The sequence below is a fragment of the Dipodomys spectabilis genome, unplaced genomic scaffold (genome assembly GCF_019054845.1).
Source record: "Dipodomys spectabilis isolate Male_0828 unplaced genomic scaffold, ASM1905484v1 ptg000054l, whole genome shotgun sequence".
In the NCBI taxonomy this organism is placed as follows: Eukaryota; Metazoa; Chordata; class Mammalia; order Rodentia; family Heteromyidae; genus Dipodomys; species Dipodomys spectabilis.
Genome location: NW_024870731.1, coordinates 44,547,230 through 44,573,767, shown reverse-complemented (window position 1 = coordinate 44,573,767; position 26,538 = coordinate 44,547,230). Strand labels below are relative to the sequence as shown.

Below are 26,538 nucleotides of genomic sequence, written 5' to 3'. Positions count from 1 at the left end.
GCTTCAGGACGAGAGTTCTCATAGCCATGGCAGAGGTGGACGCCAGTGCTCCGGGGCTTCTCCTGGGCTTTTCCTGGGCTTGCTGTGCATTAGGCTTGTCAGTATAGAGCGAACCTTTTGGTCGTTACCTGTGCATCCCAGGCCGCAGTGGCTTGGGGACCGTTGCTGCCTGAGGTCAGCTGGCCCATGGCCCTTCCAGTACTGTCATCAGTATTGAAGATGAACAAGGCCCGAATCTGATGAGAAAGTACCAGTGAGTTGTGAGCCTGTAGCATACTGTGACCCTAGAAATGCATGTTCTCTCGCGTCCTATCACCCAGGTCTGCGCTCGCATCCGCCGGCATCCACACAGACTAGGGTGCTGGCTTCCTGGTCACTGCTTTGTGTGCGGAGCCAGGCGCAGCTCCCTGCCGTGGCTGGCTGCCTTTTTAGTGCGGCTGGGACTTTAGAATGATGGCACCGTGGGAGTCGAATCCACCTCTGCTGTGGCGGTGCTCAACATCATTCAGACATTTACATTAGACGATGGACTCCTCTGTGCTGAGTAAATGGCTTGTTCTAGTAAGTTGGAGTGCAAATTAGCACTGGGTGAGCATTTCCTGGTTCATTTAGTAGAGTGTTAGAGTCTGCTTCCGTGGAATGTTCTCTTCTCAGCTCGGCAAAGCACTAAGAGCTGTTTTAGGGGTACTGTGAACCTGAGGCCAACCCCGAACCTGTGTCCTCCTGTTCTCTTTGTATCAAAGGATCGCATCATAGGACTTCATGTTCTTGGACCGAATGCTGGTGAGATCACCCAGGGGTTTGCAGCCGCCATGAAGTGTGGGCTCACGAAACAGCTGCTCAGTGACACCATCGGGATCCACCCCACATGTGGGGAGGTAAGGGGTGGGAGGCCATGCGGTTGCTTTTAGCTGATGGTGTTTGCAAACCTATTTGAAAGCAGGTTATCAGAGATTTGTAGAGTAGCGTGTATGTGTCTCTCTTTTTTTTTTTTTTTGTTGGTTGTGGGGCTGGAACTCTGGGCCTGGGCGCTGTCCTCAGCTCTTCAGCTCAAGGCAAGCGCTCTACCACTTGAGCCACAGCGCCACTTCCGGTTTTCTAGTGGTTTATTGGAGATAAGCGTCTCACAGACTTTCCTGCCCGTGCTGGCTTTGAAGTGTGATCCTCAGATCTCAGCCTCCTGAGTAGCTAGCATTACAGGCATGAGCCACTGGCGGCTGGCTACGAGAGTGTCTCTTAAAGCAGCAGTGGTGGTCATGTCTCCGTGTGTTCACTGTTCGTTCTTCCTTTGAGCAGGTATTCACAACTCTGGAAATCACAAAGTCATCGGGCCTAGACATCACTCAGAAGGGCTGCTGAGGCTAGCCCGCTGCTGCCGGCCCTCCTTCCCTTCTCCACTCTCTGAAGACCAGATGCCCTGTGCCCTGGACACTGTGGGCACAGAGTCTGGCATAGAGATGAGAAGAGGACAGGAGACGGCAGCAGCGGCCCCAGCCCTGGCTGACGGCAAGCAGCAGGAGGACTGCGCCCTTGACGCCCCGGCCCCGAACCTGTACACAGGTGAGCCGCGGCCGACTCTTGCACGTCAGACCTGAACTCCTCCAAGCCCTTAGGATGGACAGTTAGCCACATTGCCTTTTGTCCCTGCGAGAGTCCCTGCACCCTCTCTTTCCATGTCCCTGGAGATACTCTGGTGGAACTGACAGTCACAGAGCAACTTCCCAGCATCTGGGCCTGGCCCATGCCAGTCCATGGCTTCTGGGAGAGACACTCGCCACTGCAAGAACGCCGTGTGCTCCGCATGGGTTCTAGTCAACTGTTAGAATGCAGCCTTGCAGTGCATTTCACCTGCTGTCAGTGTCCCCACTCGGACCCGCCAGATGCCTGTGCTGGAACCTTGACGCTCTTGCCTGCCTGAGTGTTGCGGGGCGGGAGGCGCTCCGGTCAGAGAAGCACTGGGGCCTCCTTTCACCTTGACCTCAGGGTGCATTAAAAAGTTTTCAGTACCATACTGTGAGCCGCTCTATGGGGTCAAGTCAGCAGAGGAGCAGGGGCACTAGCTTCCAGGGCCCGGGGGAGGGGCCTCGCTGGGTCTCTTGGGAACCTGGGCATCCCAGACTGGGGCTTTCCCAGGAGCCCTTGCTCTCGAGCTGGCTGACGCAGCCCAATGCAGAGTCCTGCCGTCAGAATCCCTAGGCATAAAACATTTAAACTAGCAAGCACCCGCAGAACACCACGGCCATGGTGTCCGGCCGCCCTCTCGGGAGCCCACACTGATACGGCAGGTTGGATGGAGCGGGGTGGTGGTGGTGGTGTGGATGGAGCAGGGGTGGATGGGGGGGTTGGAGGAGGGGAGGTGGATGGGGGGTGGATGGAGCAGGGGCGTTTGGAGGGGGGGTAGATGAAGGGAGAGGAGGTGGATGGGGGGGTGGATGGAGCGGGGGTGGATGGAGCAGGGGTGGATGGGGGGGTTGGAGGAGGGGAGGTGGATGGGGGGGTAGATGGAGGGAGAGGAGGTGGATGGGGGGGTTGGAGGAGGGGAGGTGGATGGGGGGGTTGGAGGAGAGGAGGTGGATGGGGGGGTGGATGGAGCAGGGGTGGATGGATGGAGGAGGATGGATGGAGCAGGGGTGGGTGGATGGAGGGGGGGTAGATGGAGGGAGAGGAGGTGGATGGGGGGGGTTGGAGGAGGGGAGGTGGATGGAGGGGGGTAGATGGAGGGAGAGGAGGTGGATGGGGGGGTTGGAGGAGGGGAGGTGGATGGAGGGGGGGTAGATGGAGGGAGAGGAGGTGGATGGGGGGGTGGATGGAGCAGGGGTGGGTGGATGGAGGGGGGATGGATGGAGCAGGGGCGTTTGGAGGGGGGGTAGATGGAGGGAGAGGAGGTAGATGGGGGGGTGGATGGAGCAGGGGTGGGTGGATGGAGGGAGGGTGGATGGGGGGTCGGGGGTGGAGCGGGGTGGGGCCAGGAGGAATCTGGCTAGGGATGCGGTGGTGAGTGGCCTTCTTCTGTGGGGGAAGGAGAATGGGTGTGACTAGCAGGGAGGGCCACGGGTGGGGAGGGCAGGGGCGCCGGGTGGGATGCGGAGCCGAGCAGTCTGAGGCCCCGGACACGTTCTGTGGATTCAGTAAAGCGTGAACGCCGTCTCTGGGAGGCTTGCTACCCAGCGGCCCCTGGCGCACACAGGCCGGCTCTCCCGAGCCCCCATCCAAGGGGCCCAGGATGTCCCATCCTGGAGACCCTCTGGCTGCGTGGAGAGGGCGCCCTGGGCCGGGATGCGGGCCAGCTTCCGCCCGCGGGGGGCCTCCCCTTCTCAGCCGGGAGCCCCGCGTGCGGCGTCTGCCCCGCGCTTGCCGGTGTGCAGGACACGGGTCCCCTCGGGCGAGCCCTCGCCCCCTCGTGCCCCCGTGCGGCCCGGCGCCCGCCTCTCCCTTCGCTTCCGGGACTCGCGGCGCCGGTGGCTCCCGCCCGTCATCCTAGCAGCCCGGGCAGGAAAGTCCCTGAGACTCTTACCTCCGATTAACCACCAGGAAACCGGAAGTGGCGCTGAGGCTCAAGCGGTAGGGGGCGCCTCGACCGCCGCGGCCTTCCCCCACAGAAGCCGCTCCGGCGGGGGACGGGAGGTTCGCCCGGCGGAGGCCGGACGCACGCAGCGGCTCGAGGCGCTCCTCTTCTCCGTCGGTGGCGGTCCCCGGCACGGCGGCAGGCGCAGGGCTGTGGGCCTGCGGGAGACCCCGCCTTCCCGGCGCCTCCCTCGGCCCCCTGCCCTCCCTCCGGCCCTCCCCCGGCGGGCTCCGGGGACTCAGCAGGCCCGTCCAGTGTGGCTGCCCTTCTGCCTCGGAGGTCCTCGGCCTGTGGCCGTGGGCCTGGTCCTAGCTGTGTCTGTGTTTGCTTGTGTCGTGTGCTCGGCTGGGGTCCTGGCTGCGACAGCAGTCGTCCGGCTCCCACACATGCGCACTCGGGCCCTCGGCGGATGTGGGGTTCCCACGCATGCGCACCTGGGTCCACAGCGGCCGTGAGGCTCCCACGCATGCGCCTCCAAGCCCCGGCGGCTCTCACGCATGCACGCCCCATCCCCACGGCGGGCCACATTATGAATTTTGGAAGAAAACAGGGCGGTCACCGCGGTTCCTGTAATTCATCGAGAAAGGCGAGGGGATCTCGGGACGTCGCACCGGCCTGGGCACGCGGGGCCGGGGCCGGTCCGCAGGGCGCCCCAGCTCGGCCGTGCTCCGCCCCAGACCAGCTCTTCCCTCTGCCCTTCATCCGACCCCGGGCCGCGGGCTCGGCAAGCGCCTCGGTAAGAACGGCCGCGTTTCGGGTCTGGGCTGGAGTTTTTGGAGAAGGGCGGACGCCCTCTCCCGGGCGCTCACGCCCGCCCCGCGCGCCTCCCACAGCCCGGACCATGGCGAGGTCCGGATGACTGCACGGTGAGCGGTGAGCGCGGGAGCCCGGCTGGAGCCGCCTGAGCGCGTGCGCGGCAGCGTGTGGCGCGCCGAGCCCGGAGGGGCGGATGGAGGCGGCCCGGCGGCGGGCCTCGCCTGTGTGCGGGGAGCACCGGGCGCGCCTGTCAGAGGCCTGTCTGCGGCGGGGAGCACCGGGCGCGCCTGTCAGAGGCCTGTCTGCGGCGGGGAGCACCGGGCGCGCCTGTCAGAGGCCTGTCTGCGGCGGGGAGCACCGGGCGCGCCTGTCAGAGGCCTGTCTGCGGCGGGGAGCACCGGGCGCGCCTGTCAGAGGCCTGTCTGCGGCGGGCACCGGGCGCGCCCGTCGGAGGCCTCGCCTGTCTGCGGCGGGCACCGGGCGCGCCCGTCGGAGGCCTGTCTGCGGCGGGCACCGGGCGCGCCCGTCGGAGGCCTCGCCCTCTCCTCGTAGTCAGCCAGTTTCGTGGTCCGCGTGCGCGGGCGTGTCCCGGAGTCTCCCCCGGCTGCAGAGCGCGTGTCTGGCCTTTTCAGGGAAAGGTTTCGGTCCCCTGGTTCCGGGTCGGGGTGCTGGCCCTCCGGGACGGTGAGGCTGCCCGGCCTGCGCCCCGAGCGGCGCCGTCCCGGCCTGCGCCCCGCGTCACCCGCTCACTCCTCACCTGACGCGCGGCTCGCCTTGGAATTCCAGTTTGACTCCGCTCCGGTCGCGTAGAACGTACGGAGTTACTCCGGCTGTCTGGAGTTTGCTCAGGCTTTCCTGCGGAGAAAGTCCGCGGCTGCCTGGCTGCGCTGGCTGCCTGGCTGCGCTGGCTGCCTGGCTGCGCTGGCTGCCTGGCTGCGCTGGCTGCCTGGCTGCGCTGGCTGCCTGGCTGCGCTGGCTGCCTGGCTGCGCTGGCTGCCTGGCTGCGCTGGCTGCCTGGCTGCGCTGGCTGCCTGGCTGCGCTGGCTGCCTGGCTGCGCTGGCTGCCTGGCTGCGCTGGCTGCCTGGCTGCGCTGGCTGCCTGGCTGCGCTGGCTGCCTGGCTGCGCTGGCTGCCTGGCTGCACTGCGCAGGGAAAGGCCTGGGGGCCCCGTGCTCCGCGAGGGCTGGAGCCCGGAGGTCTTTGTTGACTTGTCTTAGTCCTGGCCTGTTCGTCAGTTGTATCCAAGTCTCCTCTGACCTTGTGAGGTGCCTGGGATCCCCAAACTGTGGCCCGCGCACACGTTAGTAGCTGACCTCTCCGTGGGCCACGTGGTCTGTAGGAAGCGCCCTTCTTCATCTCTTGTGATTGGCTTTAGCCTGAAGTTTATTTTATCAGGTAAAGTATGGCGATTCCTGCCTGGTGTTAGGATCTACTTTCTTGGAAGGCCGCTTCCCAGCCTTCCCCCCTCATCCTCTGGCCATCTTTGTTTCTAAAAATGTGTCCGTTTCTGGTAGGTTTTCCTTCTTTTGTGAGTAGAGGTTTTGAAAATAGTCCTTGATAATCATTTGGATGTTTGATGTAATATTTCCTGCGGCATGTCTGATTTTATTGACTTGAATCTCATCTCTTCTTTGTTAATCTTGCCAGTGGCCTGTCAATTTTTATTAATTTTTTTCAAAAAACCCCCAGCTTTTTATTTCATTGACTATGTAGTTTTTTAGTTTCAATTTAATTGATTTTTGCCCTAATCATTGCTCTCTCTCTCACACTGTCTAGTAGTTTTAGGTTGATTTGTTCTTGATTTTCTAGCAGTTTTAGTTGCATCATGAGGTTATTTTTCTGTTTTCTTTATGTGTGCTCTGTATCTGTAAACTTTCCCCTCAGCCTGCTTTTGCTGTATCCCAGAGGTTCCATTGTAACATGTTCATTTGCATGGAAATGTAAGAAATTTCTAATTTCTTCCATGACCCAGGTGTTATTCATTAGAGTGTTATTCAGTCTCCATGTCTTTGAGTGATTGCTGTAATACGTTCTGCTGTTGAGAACTAGTTTGACTCCACTGTGGTCAGGTAGGATGCAAGGAGTTATCTCAATCCTCTTGTTAGGTTCTTTGTGTGTCCTATGATACAATCAAGTTTGTTGAATGTTCCAGGGGCTGCTGAGAATTGGGTTGTTGTTGGTTGGAATACTTTTAGATGGGTAAGTCCATTTGGGTTGTGGTGTCATTTATTTTAGTGTTGTCTTATCTTTTGCTTGGTTGACCTGTCCTTTAGTGAAAGTGGGGTATTAAAATCTCCCACTGTTATTGTGTTGGGGTCCATCCTGTTCTATGTGTCCGAAGGTATTTGTTTAACGTATTCAAGTGCTCTATTATTTGGTGCAAAGCTATTGACCACTGTGATTTCCTCTTCATGGAACATTCCCTTTATTACTATGCATTGACCTTTCTTGAAATGACACAAAGAAGGTCATTAAAATACTCATTTTAAAGTCTATTTTGTCAGCTAACAATATGGCTACTCCCATCTTCTTGCAGAATGTATTATGAAAGATCTTTTTTCCCATACCGTCACTCAGAATTTGTTTTTTATCTTTGACTGTTAGACGGGTCTCTTGGAGACAACAAATGGATGGATCTTGTTTTTTCATCCAATCTGCTCTTCTTTTTCTTTTAATTGGGGAATTGAGTCTGTTAATGTTTAGAGTTATTATGAAGAGATGTGTCATATTTCCTGCCATTTTCTTGATATCCTGTATTTGCTTCTTTCCCCTTCCTGTGCTTATTAAACTAGTCTTCTAGTTACTTTTGTCCAGTGTGTTTCCTTGATTTTGTTTTTGTTTTTTCTTTCAGACTGTATGCTTCCCATTAGTATTCTTTGTAATGCTGGTTTAGTGCTCATGAGCTCCTTTAATTTTGTCGTGGAAGGTTTTAGTTTCACAGTAAAGTTTAAATGCTATCCTTTCTGGGTACACCAGTCTGGGTTGGCAGTTGCTGATCTTCAGAACTTTAATTGTACTATTCCAGGCTCTCCTTGCATTGAGAGTTTGTGTGGAGAGTTCTGCAGTGATTCTGACCTTTCCATTGTGACATTGCTCTTTTAATTCCTTATTTTTTAAATGCAGTGTTTCCACTATAATGTGTGTAGAAGTATTTCTTCTTGAATCCTGTGTACTAGAATTCTGTATGCTTCTATCAGGTAGATGAGATTTTCTCAATATTGGGGAAATTTTCTGTTATTAGTTTATCCAGTAGGTTTTTCAAGTGCCTTTAGTTGTCAATTCTTTGCCCTCATCAATCCCAACTATGCATAAATTCGACCTTTTGGCTGAGTCTTCCAATCCTTAGATTTCCTTTTGCTATGTTCTGAATGTTTTTTCCATGCTTGTGTTTTGTTTTTGCTTTAATTCCTCTGTTTTATCCTCAACTCCAGATGCTCTGTTTTCCACTTATTCTGTTGCGTAGGCATTCAACTGTGCTTTGCAATAAGGAAATTGAACCTTTTATGATTCCAAGTTCTTTGTTGAGATCATTTCTCTCATAGTGTTAATTTCATCTTTTTTTTTTTTTCTTTTTCTTTCTTTTTTCTTTTTGTCGGTCGTTGGGGCTGAACTCTGGGCCTGGGTGCTGTCCCTTAGCTCTTCAGCTCAAGTCTGGCACCTTACCACTTGAGTCACAGTGCCACTTCGGGCTTTCTTCTGCTTATGTGGTGCTGAGAAATCGGACCCAGGGCCTCATGCATGCGAGGCAAGTGCTCTACTACGGAGCCAACTTCCCAGCCTAATTTTGTCTTTTAATGAGGAATGTGGCTTTTGTATTGCCCCCTTTTTTTTTGAGCGACTTGTATTTTCTTTGTCATTTCCTCCTTTCATTCTATTTGCTTTTGGATATCCCATTTTATTTCTTCGACCAATTCTCTCATCATTTCTTTGATGGTTCTTTTGTCCTCCATCTCTTCTTCACTCTCACCCCGTTTCTTCCTTGGATTGTTGGCTTTTGGATTTGGTTTGTTGTTGTCTTGATTGTTGATGAGTTTTGTAATCTTCTGTTGTGATGTATGCATTTGGGTGCAGGGGCTGTGGAGGTCGTCGGGGTTTTGAAGTGTGGTGGTGGAGTGACTCACTGGATGGATCTGTCAGACTTAGCGTCCGGCAGTCTTCAGCTCCGGGTGGTGTGGATAGCGTAATGTGTCCTGCTCAGTGGTTGGGGCTGTGTGGTGTGGGGTCAGTCTGGTGTTCTGGCCTAGGTTTGGGCCCAGTGGCATGTTCCCGGTATGTAGTGCACAGCAGTCTGGTGTCTTTGTCTGGTTCTTTATCCAGGATAGGTGGATCCCCGCTAGTCCAGTGGGATCTCGTTCTGACCCCTGGCCAGTCCTGGACTGGTGTCTGTTTCCAGAGGGGCTGGAGGCAGTATTCCAGCGCCTGGATCTCATTTGAGCCCTGGGCGGGAGGTGCAGGTTCCCACTCTGCTGTAATGAGAGGTTATCTCCCCCACCCCACAAGTCCTGGACTGGGAGAGGAATGGGCATCAGAGGGAGTGGGCTCCCACAGAGTGGTGCGGGAGATTGTCCCCACTGGAATCCCGGGCTGGTATTTACTTCCTCCAGACTGGAACGCTCTTGGCCCTGGACTGTCCAACACCTGGAGGGTGGCTCACTTGGGTGAACCGGCTCAAGTTTGGCTCTCAGGCTGCCAAGCTCTCCTCAGGCTGGCACAGGCTTGGTCAGGCCCGGGGTGGGGGTGGGAGTGGCTAGATCCAGGCCTCTGGGGTGGGTGTGACCTTCAGAAGGGTGATCTTCCTGTAGGCACAGGGAGATTGGCCCACCTTCTTTTAGCAGATCAGGTTTTTCTGCTGCAGCCAGGGCTGTGGAGGATGCAGTCCTTGTGCCCACCCAGTATTGTCCCTGGTGGTCTTCTGCTGGAAGCAGACAAGTAGGGAGGGGGAGAGAGGAGGACAGGCTCTGGCCTCTTTTCCTTCAAGTGTGTTGTCCCTTCTTGGGAGGGAGGGAAGGAGGGGTCCAGGCTAAGCACTGTGGGTCTCCACCAGTGCTGGTCTCCTGTGGGAGGGGTCCCGGCAGGGTACTCACAGTTCCCGGTGTTGATCCTGGGCTGACTGGCAGTGTTGTGAAAGCTTTCTGCCTCTGGATGCTATAGGCTCATGCTGCTGATCTGTACCCCTGCCTGTGCACAGTGGATTTCTCTTCTCATGATCCATCACTGCCATGACCTACTCTGTGAATGTTTTGGTGTTTTGACCTACTCTGTGTTATCTAATACGAGTGGCTAATGCTTGGTTTTGGTTTCCACCCACCTGGCGTGTCTTTCTGTCTGTTCACTCTCAGTGTATCTGTGTCCTTACTGCTGAGTTTCTCTTTCTTATTAAGACTTTTAAAAAATGTTCTGTAGGGTATGTTGTGATAATTTGATGCCTGTGTAATGATCAGATCAGGGCCATAAGCATTCCCTTCTCTTCCAATGTTTCTATAATATTCTATACACACTGCTACAGAAAAGCAGAATTCCTTCTCCCTGTGTCTTGGCGCACCTTATTAAACTTCCTTGTGCTCCCTCCTCTCTACCTTTCCCAGAATCTCATGACCATCCTCCACTCTGTTCTTCTGAGGCCAACTTTCTACTTTGCACTAATTTGTCTTTCTGTGTTTAGATTATCTCACTTAAGACAGTGACCCTTATTTCCACCAGTGCCCTGAGGGCATCCTCCCCTGTCAAGGCGCAGGGAGCCCAGTGCGTAGTCTTTGCAGCCAGGGCATTCTTTATGAAGCACCGATTTAATTCTTTTTAATGGCTAAGTGATACCCCTTTGTACATGTAGTCCACATATTCTGTATTTGTCCATTGAGGGTGATCTAGGTTGGCTCTGTGTTTCAGTTTTTGTGAATAGTGCTGCAATGAGTGAATACATGTTTTGGTATAATTCCATTTCCTTAGGGTTTGTACCTGTTGGAATTGTTGAACAGTATTTTTAATTTTGTTTTTTCATTGCATCTACCGATTGCATTTAGTCAGGGTCTTGCACATGCTAAACAATGTGCTGCCCCTGCGCTATGCCCTGAGACCTACCTAATGCTTCATTTTTTCAGTGTTTCTTGAGGAAAACACCACGCAATTCATATCCGGCATTCTGTCAGCACTCACTCCATGTTCTTGTGGCACTTACTTCATTTCTGATAGTAGCTTGAGAAGAAGACAAACGTAGCAGCACCGGACACGGGAGAGCAGGTGTTCCTGCTGATGCCACGGGAGGGCGGGCCTTCCTCCTGATGCCACGGGAGGGCGGGCCTTCCTCCTGATGCCACGGGAGGGCGGGCCTTCCTGCTAATGCCACGGGAGGGCGGGCCTTCCTGCTGATGCCATGAGAGGGCGGGCCTTCCTCCTGACACAAGGGGATGGGCTTTTCCGCATGGCTGCATGGTTTCCACCCCCACCCCTTGCCATCTGCGGCTGAGTCCAAGCCGCAGCTGCATTCGCTGTCCATGGTGCTGAAGGGTGGCGAGGAAGGGTCGGGCTGCGTCCTCCCCTGTCCTGGCGCAGGTTGCCCGCCTGCGCAGTCTTTGCAGCCAGGGCATTCTTTATGAAGCCGGTGACCTCTGTGGTCTGTACTTGGCCTCGCGCTGTGTAATAACGCACTGTCCGGTGGGTAGAGAGCAGCCTGTGCCTGTTTTCCAGTTCCTGTCCCGCAAAGTTTAATAAAACACAGAAAGCGGAGTCGTTCAGTCTTCTGATGTATTTGCTCCCATACAGTGTTCAGCTCAGTTCCTCTCCTTTTTTGTCCTGCGGGCTCAGGGCTTGGCTCCCAGGGCCTCGGCCTCAGAGCGAAAGGCCCCCGGCTCCTCTCAGAGCTGTGAGCCAGCTCAGCAGGAGTCTGGGGTCTCGCCGGCAATCCCTGCAATCTACCCCAGAACGATTTCAGTGTCTTGTCAGCCTGGGACAGAGCTTTAAGCCCAACACTGAGTTTTGAAATCTTGAAGGACACCGGCCAGGGCGACTGGAGCCACAAACCTAAGAGGAGGGCAGGCCGCAGGGAGAAGACGCCCACAGCCTCGGGCGCCAACTTGAGGCGCCGGAGCCACTCCCCAGAGGGAGAAACCACGAAGCGAGAAACGACTTTGGACTCATTTGGCAGTGTGATCAACAAGAGCACTTGGGGCTCTCCCCGGAGGGGACTCCTCTGCTCCCTCTCCCACATGTGGCAAGGGAAGCTAGAGAAAAGTTCTGAGCACAGCTCTCCCCGGATCGCCGTGTCTGGGAGAGAGGGAAGTAAACCGCGAGCAGGTGAAAGGTCCCACTGGGGGCGCCAAGGCCTGCGCTCCCCGGCGAGACCTTGTCACTGACTGACAGAGGACTAAAATTAGAGGCTGCAGGGGGATGAGCCAACCACCTCACGCCCTTAAAGCTGCGCGGCTCCTCTCAGCGCACAGACTCCCTCGTGCTGCAGGTCGGTGCTGCTCTGTGTGTCAGGTGGAGGGTGACGGGCAGGTGGGGCCCCTGTGCAGGACGGGAAGGGAAGTGCGTGTTGGGTGTCGGGCCTCAGATTCAGCCTCCCTCTCTGAAAGTCCTCATGGCTCAGAGGACGTGTCCTCTAGAATGCAGACGGAACATTTCTTAGGACATCTAGACCTTAAATTTGGTAGCTTATAATATTAGTAGGCTCTTCCTCTAGGTAAGAAGTAATTCCTATTTATTTTTCTGACTAAATGGCTTTAGTTGAGGATCACAGAATGTTCAAGTTACACTTTGTCAGGCAGGAATTTTGACAAATAAAGATTACTTATTTATGTACATGTAATTCATGAAATAATGTTTTTCTTTCTCATTATGACAAAAGCTTGGATACTCTCCATAAATCAAGTAGAAAAGTGAGCTACATGTGAATTGTAAGTTTTTAAATTAAAACAAAGAGATTTTGAATTCTTTAGCAGGAATGGGGTTCTTTGTTCCGAAGCTTGTAACTCACGGAGGCTAACCTAATGTGCCTGCAATATCTGGTAGTATTTGTCATGAAAGTTTCCTGTCTCATCTTGCCCTTGTCTCCATGCTTAGTTTTATTTTTCTCAGACTCTCTTCTTATTAACTTATCTGTATGAAGAGAGACATAGGTACAGTTCCTAAGGTACAGTGAATTTGGGGAGAAAGGAAGGCCAAAGCTGGTTAGCAAGAATGCAGTTTGCCTCTGATTCATCCCTGGGCTTCTCAGGAAGCAGGTTGTCTGCAGGTCTGTCTGGGTTTCCCAGGCGACAGCCTCCTGTCAGGGATGGCACTCCTCCGGCTTCCGGTCTTCCCTATCGAGAACTCTTCTATGGACGTCTCCCAGAGCAGTTTCACACATTAATGCTGTAGATATTGTATCATCCAAGTGTGAGCCCTGAGTTATTCTTTACCATTCTGTCAGCTTGCGAAGTCGTGCACATTCTCATCCTGTTTTTCAGAACCAGCTGAAAAACCAACCATTTTCCGGACATTTCTCTGGTTATTGCCCATTACCTGGCCGGGCTTCCCTTGTGGCCTTTCTGGGCACAGGGCTGGTTTCTGGCGGGTGTTTTTCCTTCCAAAGGCTGGAGCCATCTCCCCCAGGTGCTCTTCTAGTTTCCAGGGTCACCCGTGTGAGGCTGGCAGGGTCGCCTTCGTTTGTGAGGTTATGGTGGTGGTGTCAGTAGTGAAGCGGAGCTGTGGTGGTGCCAGGAACGTGTGTGCTTTGTGGTGTGCCTGGGTAGACATGAGTTCTGTCACTCTCCTGAATATCATCTGCAGTAGCATCTTTATTTACCCAGCGGATAAGCGCAATTATGTTCATACTGCAGACGAGAAGCAGGTGTGCCTCCCTCCCTCTCTCCATGCTGCAGTCTGTCCCCGCAGACATCCCCGCCATGCCGGGCCGTGCCGAGGCAGCCCATCCTCCGCCTCCCGATGCTCAGGGCGCTGCCCCAGGCCTCCACCCCAGCTTGGAGCTCGCTGGTGATCCATTCACACAGGACCTGGGCAACTACCAGGGACACAGCCTCTGAAATGATTGCTTATTCCTTCAGGTACTAAGGAAATCTCTGTATCTGCCTCACCTTCTCTGAGGGCCAGCAAAAAGCTCAAGTCTGCTCATTTTGCTTGTTTCTTCCTGTGTATAAAATGGAAGCTCTGAGCATGAGTGTGCAGCTTTTCAACCATTTCCCACATTGCCACAGTTCAGACCCTCCAGTCAGAGGCCCTCCCGGGGCACCCCCCAGGACACCCTGCAGAGGACAGGGACTTTTTGTCTCCTCATGGACAACAAAGTGTGAGTTTGCAACCTGAGGCGTGGTTGCAAGAACAGGCACACAGTTTCTTTTCTTCTATTTCCATGTACTTACCCATCTCCCTCCCTCTTCTCTCCTTCTTTCTCGCCTGCCTGCCTGCCTGCCTTCCTTCCTTCCTTCCTTTCCTCCTTCCCTCCTTCCCTCCTTCCTTCCTTCCTTCCCTCCTTCCTTCCTTCCTTCCCTCCTTCCCTCCTTGCCTCCTTCCTTTCTTCCTTCCTCTTCTTTTATCATACTTTATTACATTGCTGTTCTGGAGTTTGGACCCAGGGTGTCATGCACTTTTTCAGCTGTGGCACAACCTCTCTGATAGACTCTTTTCACCTTAATGTGTCCCCTGGAGTATAGATAGCTGTTGGCACATGCTGACCTTCATGATCCTCCTCTTGGCATGTCAGGTAGCCCAGATTTCAGGTGTGACACCAGGGTGCTCAACCTCAAGGGTGTGTTGTTTTTTTCTGATTTCTCAGGACTTAACTAATATACATTGTATGTGTGAATGTAGAATATAGTTTACTAGTTGGGAAAATGCTGATTCTTTTAATGCTACCATGAAATTTTTATTTTTGAAAAATCACATTTCCAGTGTTTTAACAGCTCTGAATTCTGAAAGAGAATTCCATATTCATAAATATTTCCCTTTCTGTATATTTCCTTTTGTTTTTTGATCTGAACAGTCTGAAGATCCATGAAATGACTCCACTTTGTATCTCTGATTTTTAAATTTTAATAGTTTCAATGTGTCACTGGAAGCTTTGAAAACTAGTGTGTATCAGGCTTGAATTAAACATGTATGGTGATGATAAGGGGGTGTTCCACCAGTGCGTCATCAACAAACTGTCCCTTATTAAGTTTGTCCTTGGGCCTCTTGAATCTGGAGAGGCATCATGGCTCCCGTGAGGCAGGAAGGAAACGCGAACTCCTGTGGAGAACTTCAGGGCTGGATGGATGCTTGTCTTACCCCAACTGAATGTTAAATGTCTCAGAGTCTATGTTAATTGGGGTTCCAGGGGCCATGCTACTCCTCTCTTTATATAAAACACTTTGTCATAAGCTGTGATGAACATTTGAGTGTAGACTCTGGTCATTTAGAGTATTGATTTTGACATAAAAATAAACATGCATAGAATGTGTAGTTATTTTGGAACAATTCAGACAAAAGATTTGGAAATCTCAGTTCTATGAATGGAGACTGCTAAACTATTTTACCCTTTTGTAGTTTTTTTTAATCTTCTCTGTCCTAGAATAGAAAGAAGCTATTGATATTAAAAGAACAGCATTATTTCAAATCCCATGTGTGAGAAATTACATAATGATCAAATATTAGCCAGTTATTCAACAGAGGTCTTTTCATGCCAGAAGCACTTCCATATTTGTTATGAATGCTTAGTTTTTCCAAGTCCTATTCTTTTTGTGGTCTGACTGAGTTCTGAGGTCAAAGCTCTACTTGGTTGGTGGTCCTAAGACTGAGGAATGCCTCCATTCTGTGTTTTGGTAGTTGTTATAGGGATTTCTCTTCCTGGACATTGTTATTCCTGTGTGTACTATCCTCTGTTAGTCATTTTCTCCCAGCTGGGGTCCCAGGCAGGCATGTGGCACCAATCCAACTCATACTTGAGAGGTTCTCTTGGACTTTAGTGCCCGGGTTAGGTTTGAACTGTAATCCTTCATTGCTAGTCTGTCAGGTTGACAAAAATATTGAGCAACCAGTACCCACTTCTGTAATATGACTCCCACTGTTCATATAGAAAAGATTGGCGCTCAGTGTTGTAGCTCAGGGTCATGTTTACAGATTCAGGCAGTAGTTTTACAGCCCACCAATAGCAGCCTGTGCTCTGTTCATCTATTAAGGGTATTGGGTCTGACATTAACTATACTAAATCCAGAGAGAAAGCAGTGAATAACCTGTGTGTCAAACCTGTGGAGTCCTTTGGCTGCAGAGGTCTCCTCGTCACTTTCCTTCAGTCCTCACCATTCAATTCACCAGTACTTTTGAGTGCTTATTACCTTTATGCACATAAGGTCATGCGCAGGAGGGTGTGGGTGTGGTAGTGACAGAGTGATGACATAGTTTGCATGGTTGCCATGGTGGGTTCTTCCCGCACTGAAAAATGAGAAATAGATACCGCAGATGAGAACAAAATAAGATAATGCTCTTACCCCAGAAAAACTCACAGAGGAAGTAATGTACAGAAACGCATTCCTTACTTACAGCAAATCACAATGGATATGTTGGTATGTGGGAACCAATGGCTGTGGTTTCTGCAAAGTGTGAGATAAACTTGATAAGAAAGGAGGAAAAGGGTGTGTGAGGGTTGATACACATATGTTTAGTAGCATAAATTGTGCAAAAGGTTTTTCATTGGGTTATTCTGTGAGCACATATAACACACTTTAATTAATTCGGCTTCTGAATTACTCTTTCTGATCCTCTTCCTCCACCCCCTGTTCCTAATGGTTTCCTTACAATAATTTTATAAATATAGATGATGTACTTTGATCTCATTAGATCTTGTCACCTGGTTCTATAACCCCCGTCACTTGGATCTATCCAAACAGTCCACCTTTCGAAATCATGTTTTTTATTATTATCATCCTTTTGAATATACACATGAAACAATGGTGATGTGTGTTTTGAGCTTCACTGTTACTCTTTATTTTGACAGAGCCTTTGGTGTTAGTTGAAATTAATGAAGTAGTAAGATTTTTCATAATGAAGTATTTTGTTCTTTCTCCATAGATACTGAATATATGCTTCTTTATCACATAGAATGATTAGAAAAGATCTGTACCAGAATACTGTTATCAGAAGCACCATTTTCTTTGAATATGCCATTGGAATCTTGGCCAATGCCATCCTCCTTCTCTTCCATATCCTCATCTTCCTTCTTGAGCACAATCCCAAGCCCACCGACCTGCCCATTGGGCTCTTGGCTCTCACCCACCTAGCGATGCTGATAACCGCAGCGTTCATAGCTACAGACATTTTAATGTACTGGGAGGGTTTTTGGGATGACATCACATGTAAATCACTTGTCTACTTACACAGGTTTATTAGGGCCCTGTCTGTCTGCATCACCTGCCTGCTGAGCGTCCTCCAGGCCATCACCCTTAGCCCTAGAAACTCTTGGTTGGCAAAGTTCAAGAGTAAATCCCCACGTCACTACCTGTGTTCTGTTCTTGTGCTGTGGGTCTTCTACATGTTAGCGAACAGTCACATCTTTTTGTCTGTCATTGGTACCCCCAATTTTACCTCCAGCAATCTTGTCTATGTATCTAAATCCTGCTCCGTTTGTCCCATTTCTCCCACTCTCAGGCAGGTATTTTCTACACTGCTGACCTTACGGGAAGTCTTCCTCATGGGCCTCATGTTCCTCTCTAGTGGACACATGGTCCTTCTCCTGTGCAGGCACAAGAGGCGGTCCCAGCATCTTCACCGCACCAGCCTTTCTCCAAACGCGTCCCCAGAGCAAAGGGCCACCCGGACCATTCTGCTGCTCATGGGTTTCTTTTTGGTGATGTCCAGTTTGTTCTACAGTATCCATGTCTCCCGAATTATGTGGAATGATGACCCAATTTTATTTTATATCCTGATTCTTGTTGGCCATATTTATGCCACAGTCAGTCCACTGGTGTTGATCAGTGCTGATAAACGTGTGATCATCTTTGTGAGAACCATGTGTGGTAGAGAGTAAATACTTAATTATTCAGAGTTGGGTATGTCCTCAAAATTAGATAATGCATTGTGAAATACACCATGTGCCAGGTGACTCCAGTTACAATGTAGAATTGTGGCTTTTTCCCAGTATATTTGTTACTTTGACATATATGTATGGCTAAGAAATAAAGGCAGTTGCAATACATACTTGTGGGATGTGAATGTTTTAAAATTTCTGAATGGGTCCTCAAGGGAGATGTGTGGTGTGTTCTCACCGGTCAGAGCCTAGTTAACCCACTGTTGTTGTTTAGATCTGTAACAGCCCCAAGGTGCCACATGTTCAGGAGTTTCCCCTCCCTGGGGCACTATGGGAGAGTGAGGCCAAGTGCAAGGTAAGTCACTGGGGACATGGTTTGATAGGGACATTGGGACAACACCTTTCCTTCTCCCGGCATATGAAGTGAGAAGCTTTCCTCTCCCACTCCTGGCTATGGTCATTTTACTGCCACAGCCCTGGCAACAGGGTTAAGAGAGCATGGGCTGAATGCAGGAACCCAAATACAGCTCTCCTCCTTAAGTTGATGTGTCAGACACTGAGTTACAGCACCAGGGAGCTGACAGGCTGCCCACACCACTCACAGTGGTGTGTGTTCGTTCATGGTGACATTGGAGTAAGTCGTTTTTCAGCTCACTAGGTATGTGAGCACATCAGTTTCTCTCTCCATCCCAACTCTTCTACCAAAGGGGCAACAAGCAGCAACTTAAACTGTTACTGTAGCATGCAATGTCTGTGTCACTCTTGAACATCTTCACTATCTTATTCAATCCAGAATGAGCTGTCAGGTTCAGAATAAAGAGGGTTGAAGGTCAAGTTACACTCAAGTGGCAAAGGGATGTTGGAATTTGTTAAGACTAATCACCTTAATCAATTTTGTTCCGAGGATAATTTGGATCCAGCTGTGTTTTATAATATATAAGTCTCTTAACAAATTCAATTTATTCATTTTATACAAGACTAGTTAGAGATTGTTTTTCAGTCTTTGTTAAATTATAAGACTACTAAGTTTTCAATTCAATTCAACTATATCTAAAATTCTCTTTTTCTGTTGTGATCAAGAAACACTTGCTTTTTGATTACAGAGTAATTATGAATTTTCTATTCATAGTTTTCCAGTTTTTTTTTTTTTAATTACAGTATGTTTATATGTATCTACTTTCTCCTAGGCTCGACAGTCTGTCTCAAGTTGTAAAGTCTTCTGATAAGGCTTTCTACTGAATTTTTTCATTTTGACTTAAGATTTTCATTTTTAGGCTTTTAATTTTTACTATATATAATATATTAAGTATACATAAGTAAATCATCTGTCACTGGTCAATCACTGTGAATAGTGAATAAACATACTGTACATGGATGGACACATATATGTATATAGACACATTTGTTTATTTACTTGTTTGTTTTTTTCGGTCATGGGGCTTGAACTCTGGGCCTGGGTACTGTCCCTGTGCTCTTCAGCTCAAGGCCACTTCCGGTTTTCTAGTGGTTTTTGTTGGAGATCAGAATCTAATGAACTTTTCTGCCCGGGCTGGCTTTGAACCATGATCCTCAGATCTCAGCCTCCTGAGTAGCTAGGATTACAGGCGTGAGCCACCAGTGCCCAGCTTATGTATATATTGTGTTTGCTCAGCTTGCTTGGCTGGCACTCACACTTAAGCCATGGCTCCTGTCTGGCTTTTTGCTATTTTGAAAGATGAAATTTTGCAGACTTACTTCACAGCCACCTTTGAATCAATATCCTCTGAATCTCAGCTTATTCAATAGAATTACACACATGTATGGCTAGAATTTCTACATGCTTACTGAACAACTCTTTCATCTGCTACATTATTGTCTTTTTCATGCAGCTTTTATTTGAGTAGTTTGGGTTTAATTCAGCTGTTTACTGGGTGATTTTTATTTCAGAGGTGCAGTGAGCAGCCAGAGGGAACATTCCAAGTTCCCCCCATTTATGCCCTCAGAAGTAACAAGAATTCAGGCCTCCTGGTGAGCCCCAAATGAAGCAGAGTGGGGTGGCATTCGATGCACTGGTGGTGCACCCTGGGGAGGGCCCGAGCCCTGGTACCATCCCACTAGTATCAGTGGTTCCTGTCATACTCAGAAGTTGCTTCCCCTGCGGAGAGCCGGCTTCCATAGAAATCATGTGATTCAGAGGCCTAGACATGGCGCTCTTGTCCCACTTGACATCCAACAGTACCAACGTGCTTCCCAGAGTCAGCACTTAGGGCTTTCAGATTCCTCCCGGCACTATGCCTCTCTGTGCTAACAGGAAGGAGGAGGTATCACATGATTCAGGAACCTCAAGCAGGGAAGATGAAGGAACCTGCAGGTGGAACACAACACTAGCCATATCCTCCATGATCTGTTTCCACTGAGATTCTCAGACAACGGGACTCCTCTGCCCCAGGAAGGCAGGGTGGGGCATTCACCACTGCCCCCTTTACTGTCAGAGTTCCCACTGCTGGAGTTCCTCCCTGGCTCTGTATCAGACCTCACTCTCCACACAAAGTTCTCCACAAACACCCGCCCAACCCCAGAGCTGTGGCAGTGTCCTGAGGTTCATTTCTTCAGGTCCCCCAGGATCGTTCCGTCTGGGTAGGCCTGCCCTTGCTGCAGCGCTGGTTGTGGGCAATGTGTTGGCTGATGTTGCCTTTCCAAAGCACTCTACCACTGAGCCGCCTTCCCAGCTGGATAGCTTTTGTCCCTATTTGAATCCTCTTTATGTGTTTCTCTTTCTTGCCTTATTGCTCTTTCTAGGACTTTCAGCCCTAGGTTGAAGAGGAGTGGAGAGAATGGGCATCTTTGTCTTGTTCTTGATTTTAGAGGGAATGGTTTTAACTTCCCCCCATTAAATACAATACTGGCTGTAGGTTTATCATGTACAGCCTTTATTACATTGATAAATGTTCCATGGATTCCTAGCTTCACCAGAGTTTCTATCATAAAGGGGTGTTGAATCTTATCAAATGCTTTTTCTGCATCTATTGAGATGACCATGTGGTTCTTGACCTTGCTTCTGTTGATGTGTTAGATTACATTAATTGACTCTCATATATTGAACCAGATTTGCAACCCTGGAATGAATCCCGTTTGATTTCAATGTATAAATTTTTTGTTAGTCGTTGCCAGAATTTTGTTGAGGAGATTTGCATTAGTCTTCATCAAAGAGATGGGTTCCTATCTGCTTTTTTTTTTTTTTTTTAATTGTAAAGCTACTATACAGAGGGTTACAGTTACATGAGTGAGGTTATGAGTACACTTCCTCTTGAACATTGTTACCCCCTCCATTGTTTTCCCCCTACCATCCCCTCCCTCCCTCCTTTCCCCGAGGTTCTTTTTTTTTTTTTTGATTGTGATTAAATGATTACATAATTTCAAAGTCACAAGTTCATTCTAACTTCCCTGGAGCAAATTGTCTACCACAGTCTGTAATATATAACAGTGTTCACATGTTATATACCATATTTGTGATCAGCAGCATGGGGATATTTAGTAGTGGTTCAACCAGATGAGCGGGAGTTCTTTGTTTCTTAAGTCCTGTTAGTTTTGTCGTATCACCTAACCTTTTGGATTTAGCATCCACTTATCAGGGAGACCATGTACCGTTTGTCTCTTCGTTCTTGGCTTACCTCGCTCAACATGATTCCTTCTAGCTCCATCCATTTCCCTGCAAATGCCATTATTTTGTCATTTCTAATGGCTGCATAATATTCCATTGTGTATAGATACCACAATTTTTGGATCCATTCATCTGTGGTGGGGCACCTAGGTTGTTTCCATATCCTAGCTATTGCGAACAGTGCTGCAATAAACATGGAGGTGCACGTGTCCTTGTATATTGGTTCCTGTTGTTCAGGGTAGATGCCTAGAAGTGGTATGACTGGGTCGTAAGGGAGGTCAATCTTTAGCTTTCTAAGGACCCTCCAGACTGCTTTCCAAAGTGGTTGTATAAGTGTACATTCCCACCAGCAGTGTAATAGGGTTCCTCTTTCTCCACATCCCCTCCAGCATTTGTCGTTGGCTGATTTGTGGATGTGGGACATTCTGACTGGGGTAAGGTGGTATATCAGGGTTGTCTTTATTTGCATTTCCTTCACCACCAGGGATGATGAACATTTCCTCATGTGTTTCTTTGCCATTTTTATTTCTTCATTTGAGAAGTCCCTCTTTAGTTCCCTTGCCCATTTAGTAATTGGTTTGTTAGGTTTGGGAGGGATTAGTTTCTTGAGTTCCCTGTATATACAGGATGTTAACCCCTTATCTGATATATTGCTGGTAAATATTTTTTCCCAATTAGTTGGTTGTCTTTCTAGCTTAGTTGCGATAGATTTAGCTGTGCAGAAGCTTTTTATTTTAAGGTAGTCCCATTTGTCGAGTCTCTCTCCAACTTGTTGTGACCCTGGGACTCTGTTCAGGAAGTTCCTTCCTGTGCCTATTAGTTCAAGTGTCTCTCCTACTCTGTCCTGTAGTAGTTTCAGAGATTCAGGTTTAATGTTAAGGTCTTTAATCCATTTTGAGTTGATTTTGGTGCATGGTGATAGGCTGGGGTCCACTTTTAGTTTTCTGCATGTGGCTGCCCAGTTTTCCCAGCACCAGCGGTTGAAGAGGCTGTGTTTCTTCCATTGTATGTCTTTGGCTTCTTTGTCGAATATCAGCTGGCTGTAGGCCTGTGGATTTATATCTGGATCTTCTATTCTGTTCCATTGGTCTTCGGGTCTGTTTTTGTGCCAGTACCATGCTGTCTTTGTGATTATAGCTCTGTAGTAGAGTTTGAAGTTCGGCATGGATAGCCCTCCCATATTGTCTTTATCCCCTAGAATTGTTTTGGCTATTCTAGGTCTTTTGTTGTTCCACATAAATTTTTGGACTGTTTTCTGTATTTCAGTGATGTACGTCATTGGGATTTTAATAGGAATTGCATTGAATTTGTATATTAGTTTTGGAAGTATCACCATCTTTACTATATTAAGTCGGCCTATCCAGGAGCATGGGAGGTCTTTCCATTTCCTAGTGTCTTCTGCAATTTCTTTCTTTAACTTTTTATAGTTCTCATTAAATAGTTCTTTTACATCTTTGGTTAGGTTAATTCCTAAATATTTTATTTTTTGGGAGGTTATTGTGAATGGGGTTGCTCCCTTTATTTCCCTCTCTTCCTGTGCGTTATCAGTGTATAGGAAGGCAACTGATTTTTGTGGGTTTATTTTGTATCCTGCTATTTTGCCGAAGTGACTTATGATTTCTAAAAGTTTGGGGATGGAGTTTTTGGGATCGTGGAGGTATAGTATCATGTCGTCTGCAAAAAGGGATAGTTTAACTTCTTCTTTCCCTATGTGGATCCCTTTAATGTCTTTTTCTTGCCTTATTGCCCTGGCTAAGGGTTCTAGGACTATGTTGAAGAGGAGTGGAGACAGTGGACATCCTTGCCTTGTTCCTGTTTTTAGGAGGATTGGTTGTAGCTTTTCCCCATTAAGTATAATATTGGCTATTGGTCTGTCATAAATGGCTTTTATTGTTTTTAGAAATGTTCCTTCTATTCCTATTTTCTCCAGAGCTTTTAGCATGAATGAATGTTGAATTTTATCAAAGGCCTTTTCTGCATCTGTGGCGATAATCATGTGATTCTTGACCTTGGCTCTGTTGATATGCTGGATTACATTTATTGACTTATGTATGTTAAACCATCCCTGTGTCTCTGGGATGAAGCCTACCTGATCATAGTGTATTATTTTTTTAATGTGTTTCTGGATTCTGTTAGCTAGAATCTTGTTAAGGATCTTTGCATCTGTGTTCATCAAGGAGATTGGCCTGTAATTCTCCTTTTTGGTTGGGTCTTTGCCTGATTTGGGGATGAGTGTGATATTGGCTTCGTAGAATGAGTTTGGGATAGCTCCCTCCTTCTCTGTTTCTCTGAAGAGCTTGAGGAGTATGGGTATTAGTTCTTCTTTAAAGGTCTTATAGATAATTCTGCTGTGAATCCATCTGGTCCTGGGCTTTTTTTTGTTGGAAGACTTTTGATAGCTTCCTGTATCTCGTTATGGGATATTGGCTTATTTAATTGGTTAACTTCTTCTTTGCTCAGTTTGGGTAACTTGTATTTCTCTAAAAATGCATCCATTTCCGCCAGATTTTCTTCCTTTAGAGAGTATAGCTTTTGAAAGTAGTCTGTTAGAATTGTTTGGATATCTTGGGTACGTGTTGTGATGTTTCCCGTGGCATCCCTAATCCTATTAATATGGGTTTCCTCTCTTCTTTTTTTAATTAATCTTGCCAACGGGCCATCAATTTTGTTTATTTTTTCAAAGAACCAGCTTTTTGTTTGGTTTATTTTGGTTATGGTTTTCTGATTTTCTAATTGGTTAATCTCTGCTCTCAATTTGGTTATCTGGCTTCGTCTAGTAGCTTTAGGTCCCATTTTTTCTTGTTTTTCTAGCTGTTTTAGTTGCAACATGAGATTATTTACTTGGTCTGTCTCCATTCTCTTGATGTGGGCACTGAGGGCAATAAATTTGCCCCTCAGGACTGCTTTTGCTGTGTCCCACAAGTTTCTTTGTGAGGTGTTTTCATTTTCATTGAGTTGTAGGAAATGCTTTATTTCTTCTCTGATCTCTTCCGTTACCCAGGCCTTGTTAAGGAGTGTGCTGTTCAATTTCCATGTATTAGAGAAATTTCTGCGGTATGCTTTGTTATTGAGAGCTAGCTTGATTCCGCTGTGGTCAGATAGGATACAGGGGATTATGTCGATCCCTTTGTATTTGCTTAAGTTCCTTGCATGAACTATGATATGGTCTATTTTGGAGAAAGTTCCATGAGCTGCTGAGAAGAATGTGTACTGTGTTGTTTTAGGGTGAAATACTCGGTAGATGTCAGTTAATTCCGCTTGAAGTATGGCCTCACTTAATTCGGTAGCTTCTTTGCCAATCCTCTGGTTGGTAGACCTGTCCTTTGGTGAGAGTGGCGTGTTAAAGTCTCCTAGTATTATCGTATTGGGATCTATTTTATTCTGTAAGTTTGAGAGCATTTGTTTAACATATCTGGGTGCACCGATATTTGGGGCATTTAAGTTGATGATGGTTATATCCTCCTCTTGGATTGTTCCCTTTATTAATATGTAGTGTCCGTCCTTGTCTTTCTGTACTGATTTTAATGAAAAGTTTATTTTGTCAGATATCAGGATAGCTACACCTGCTTTCTTATTGGGGGAATTTGATTGGTAGATCCTTTTCCACCCCTTCACTCTGAGTTTGTTTGTATGTTTGGCTGAGAGGTGGGTCTCCTGAAGGCAACAGATGGATGGGTCTTGTTTTCTGATCCAGTCCTCAGTTCGTTTTCTTTTAATTGGCGAATTCAGCCCATTTATATTAAGAGAAAGTATAGAGAGATGCATTGTTGTCCCTGCCATTCCGTTTTCCTAAGTTTTTCTTCTTTCCTTTCCTCCTGTGCTTGCTCAGTTAGACTTTGAGTAATGCCTGTTTGGGGCAGGTCCCAGTTCCTGGTTGCTTTCTTCAGGTTGTGTCCCGCCCCACTCTTAGAATTCTTTGTAATGCTGGCTTAATGTTTATGTATTCATTTAGTTTTTCTTTGCTATTAAAAGTTTTCAGTTCTCCATCGAATGTGAATGCTAGCTTTGCCGGGTATATCAGTCTGGGTTGGCAGTTATTGGCTCTCAGGGCTCGTATGGTGCTTTCCCAGGCTTTTCTTGCATTCATTGTTTGTGTGGAGAGATCTGCAGTGATTCTAATTTTTTTCCCGTTGTAGTATAGCTCCTTCTTCATTTTTGCTGCATGCAGGATTGTTTCCTTATTATTCAGATCCATCATTTTTACTATTATGTGCCTAGAAGTGTTTCTCCTAGGATCTTGCTTGTTGGGTGTTCGATAAGCTTTTGTGATGTAGTTAAGATGGTCGTTTTTGAGGTGGGGAAAATTTTCATTGACTATCTTGTTAAATAGGTGTTACATTCCCTTGCTCTGGAATTCCTCACCTTCGTCCACTCCGATTATGCGAAGGTTAAATTTTTTAGCATTATCTGCTTGCTCTTGAATTTCCCTTTGGTTTAATTTGAGTGATTTTTCCATATCTGTCACTTTTTGGTCCAGTTGGTGTATTCTGTCTTCTGTATCTGACACTCTACCTTCCATTTCATTCACTCTGTTGACCGTGGCTTCTATTGTGGTTTGCATGGTGGAAATGGATCCCTTTATGGATTCAATGTTGGTTCTCAGAGTACTGATCTCACCTCTCAATGAGGTGAGATCAGTATGCATTACCTCTAATTTGGCGTTTATCTCACTTCTTACTGAGGTTTGTGCAGCTTCTATTTTTGCATCCAACTTTTGTTTGATATCCTGTATATCTTTTGATAGTTCATCCTTGTGCTCTTTCAATTTCTGATCCATTTCTCGCTTTATTTCTTGAGTCATTGCCTCCAGCAACCCTTGGATGTAGCTTTTGTCTTCCATTCCTGCTTTGCTCCCACTGGGGCTCTCCCCTGCGTGGCTGCTGGCTTTTGAGGTGAGCTTGCTGTCCTGGGTAGTGGTAAACCTTGTGATTTTTCTCTGTGATTTTCGCATGGGGGTTCAGGAGACTGCTCTTCAATCTTGTTTTGGTGTGTCTGTCTTTGCTTGGTTGCTGATTCTGTATTGGTAGAGAGAGTCTGTGCCTGATCTGGATTCTGTTGGGAGCCTATTTCCAGCTGCTATTCTGACTTACTTAGGATTCTGAGCTCTCTGCTGTAGATTGCTGGCAATTCCCGCCTTTGGAAGGGTTGAGCAGCCTAGACTGCTTGTGTTTGCTCCTGCGGGTGCTCTTGGGAAGATCAGATGCTCTGGATGCACTCTCCCAAATACTGGAGTCTGCTATGGGCTCCTGATGTGTTTTTGTTTGTTTGTTTTGGGCTGGTTGTGGGCTTGAACTCTAGGTTTGGGTGCTGTCCCTCAGCTCTTCAGCTCAAGGCTGGCACCCTACCATTTGAGCCACAGCCCCACTTCTGACCCTTTTTGCTTTCTTCAGGCGCCGGTCCCCGGGCCTGGTTCCGGCCCCAGCCTGGAGCGCGCTCGTTAGGCCTGTGCTAATGTGTATACCACCTAGGTTATGCAGCCTGGAGGACACAGTTCAAATTTCTTCTACTGTTGGTAGTCTTGACCCAGGGGCGCTGTTCCTGGCTTGGGCATTTAAGCTCCCTTCCAGGGGCGCTCTTGCTCTG

At 48.3% G+C, this 26,538-nt stretch overlaps 1 protein-coding gene across 3 annotated transcripts in view; it reads left to right on the top strand.

The window, feature by feature from the left end:
• The window catches only part of Txnrd3 (thioredoxin reductase 3), a 36,389-nt gene extending 19,368 nt beyond the window's left edge, over window positions 1-17,021 (top strand). The window contains exons 15-17 of one of the 3 annotated variants that reach the window (XM_042680273.1): window positions 744-878; window positions 1,297-1,560; window positions 16,937-17,021. In XM_042680273.1, the coding sequence (XP_042536207.1) occupies window positions 744-878; window positions 1,297-1,359 (198 nt within the window). In that variant the 3' untranslated portion in view covers window positions 1,360-1,560; window positions 16,937-17,021. Of the gene's footprint in view, window positions 1-743; window positions 879-1,296; window positions 1,955-16,936 lie in introns of those variants that run through there. The other 2 variants (XM_042680274.1, XM_042680275.1) reach the window with 2 other exon arrangements.
• Window positions 17,022-26,538: the final 9,517 nt, after the last annotated feature.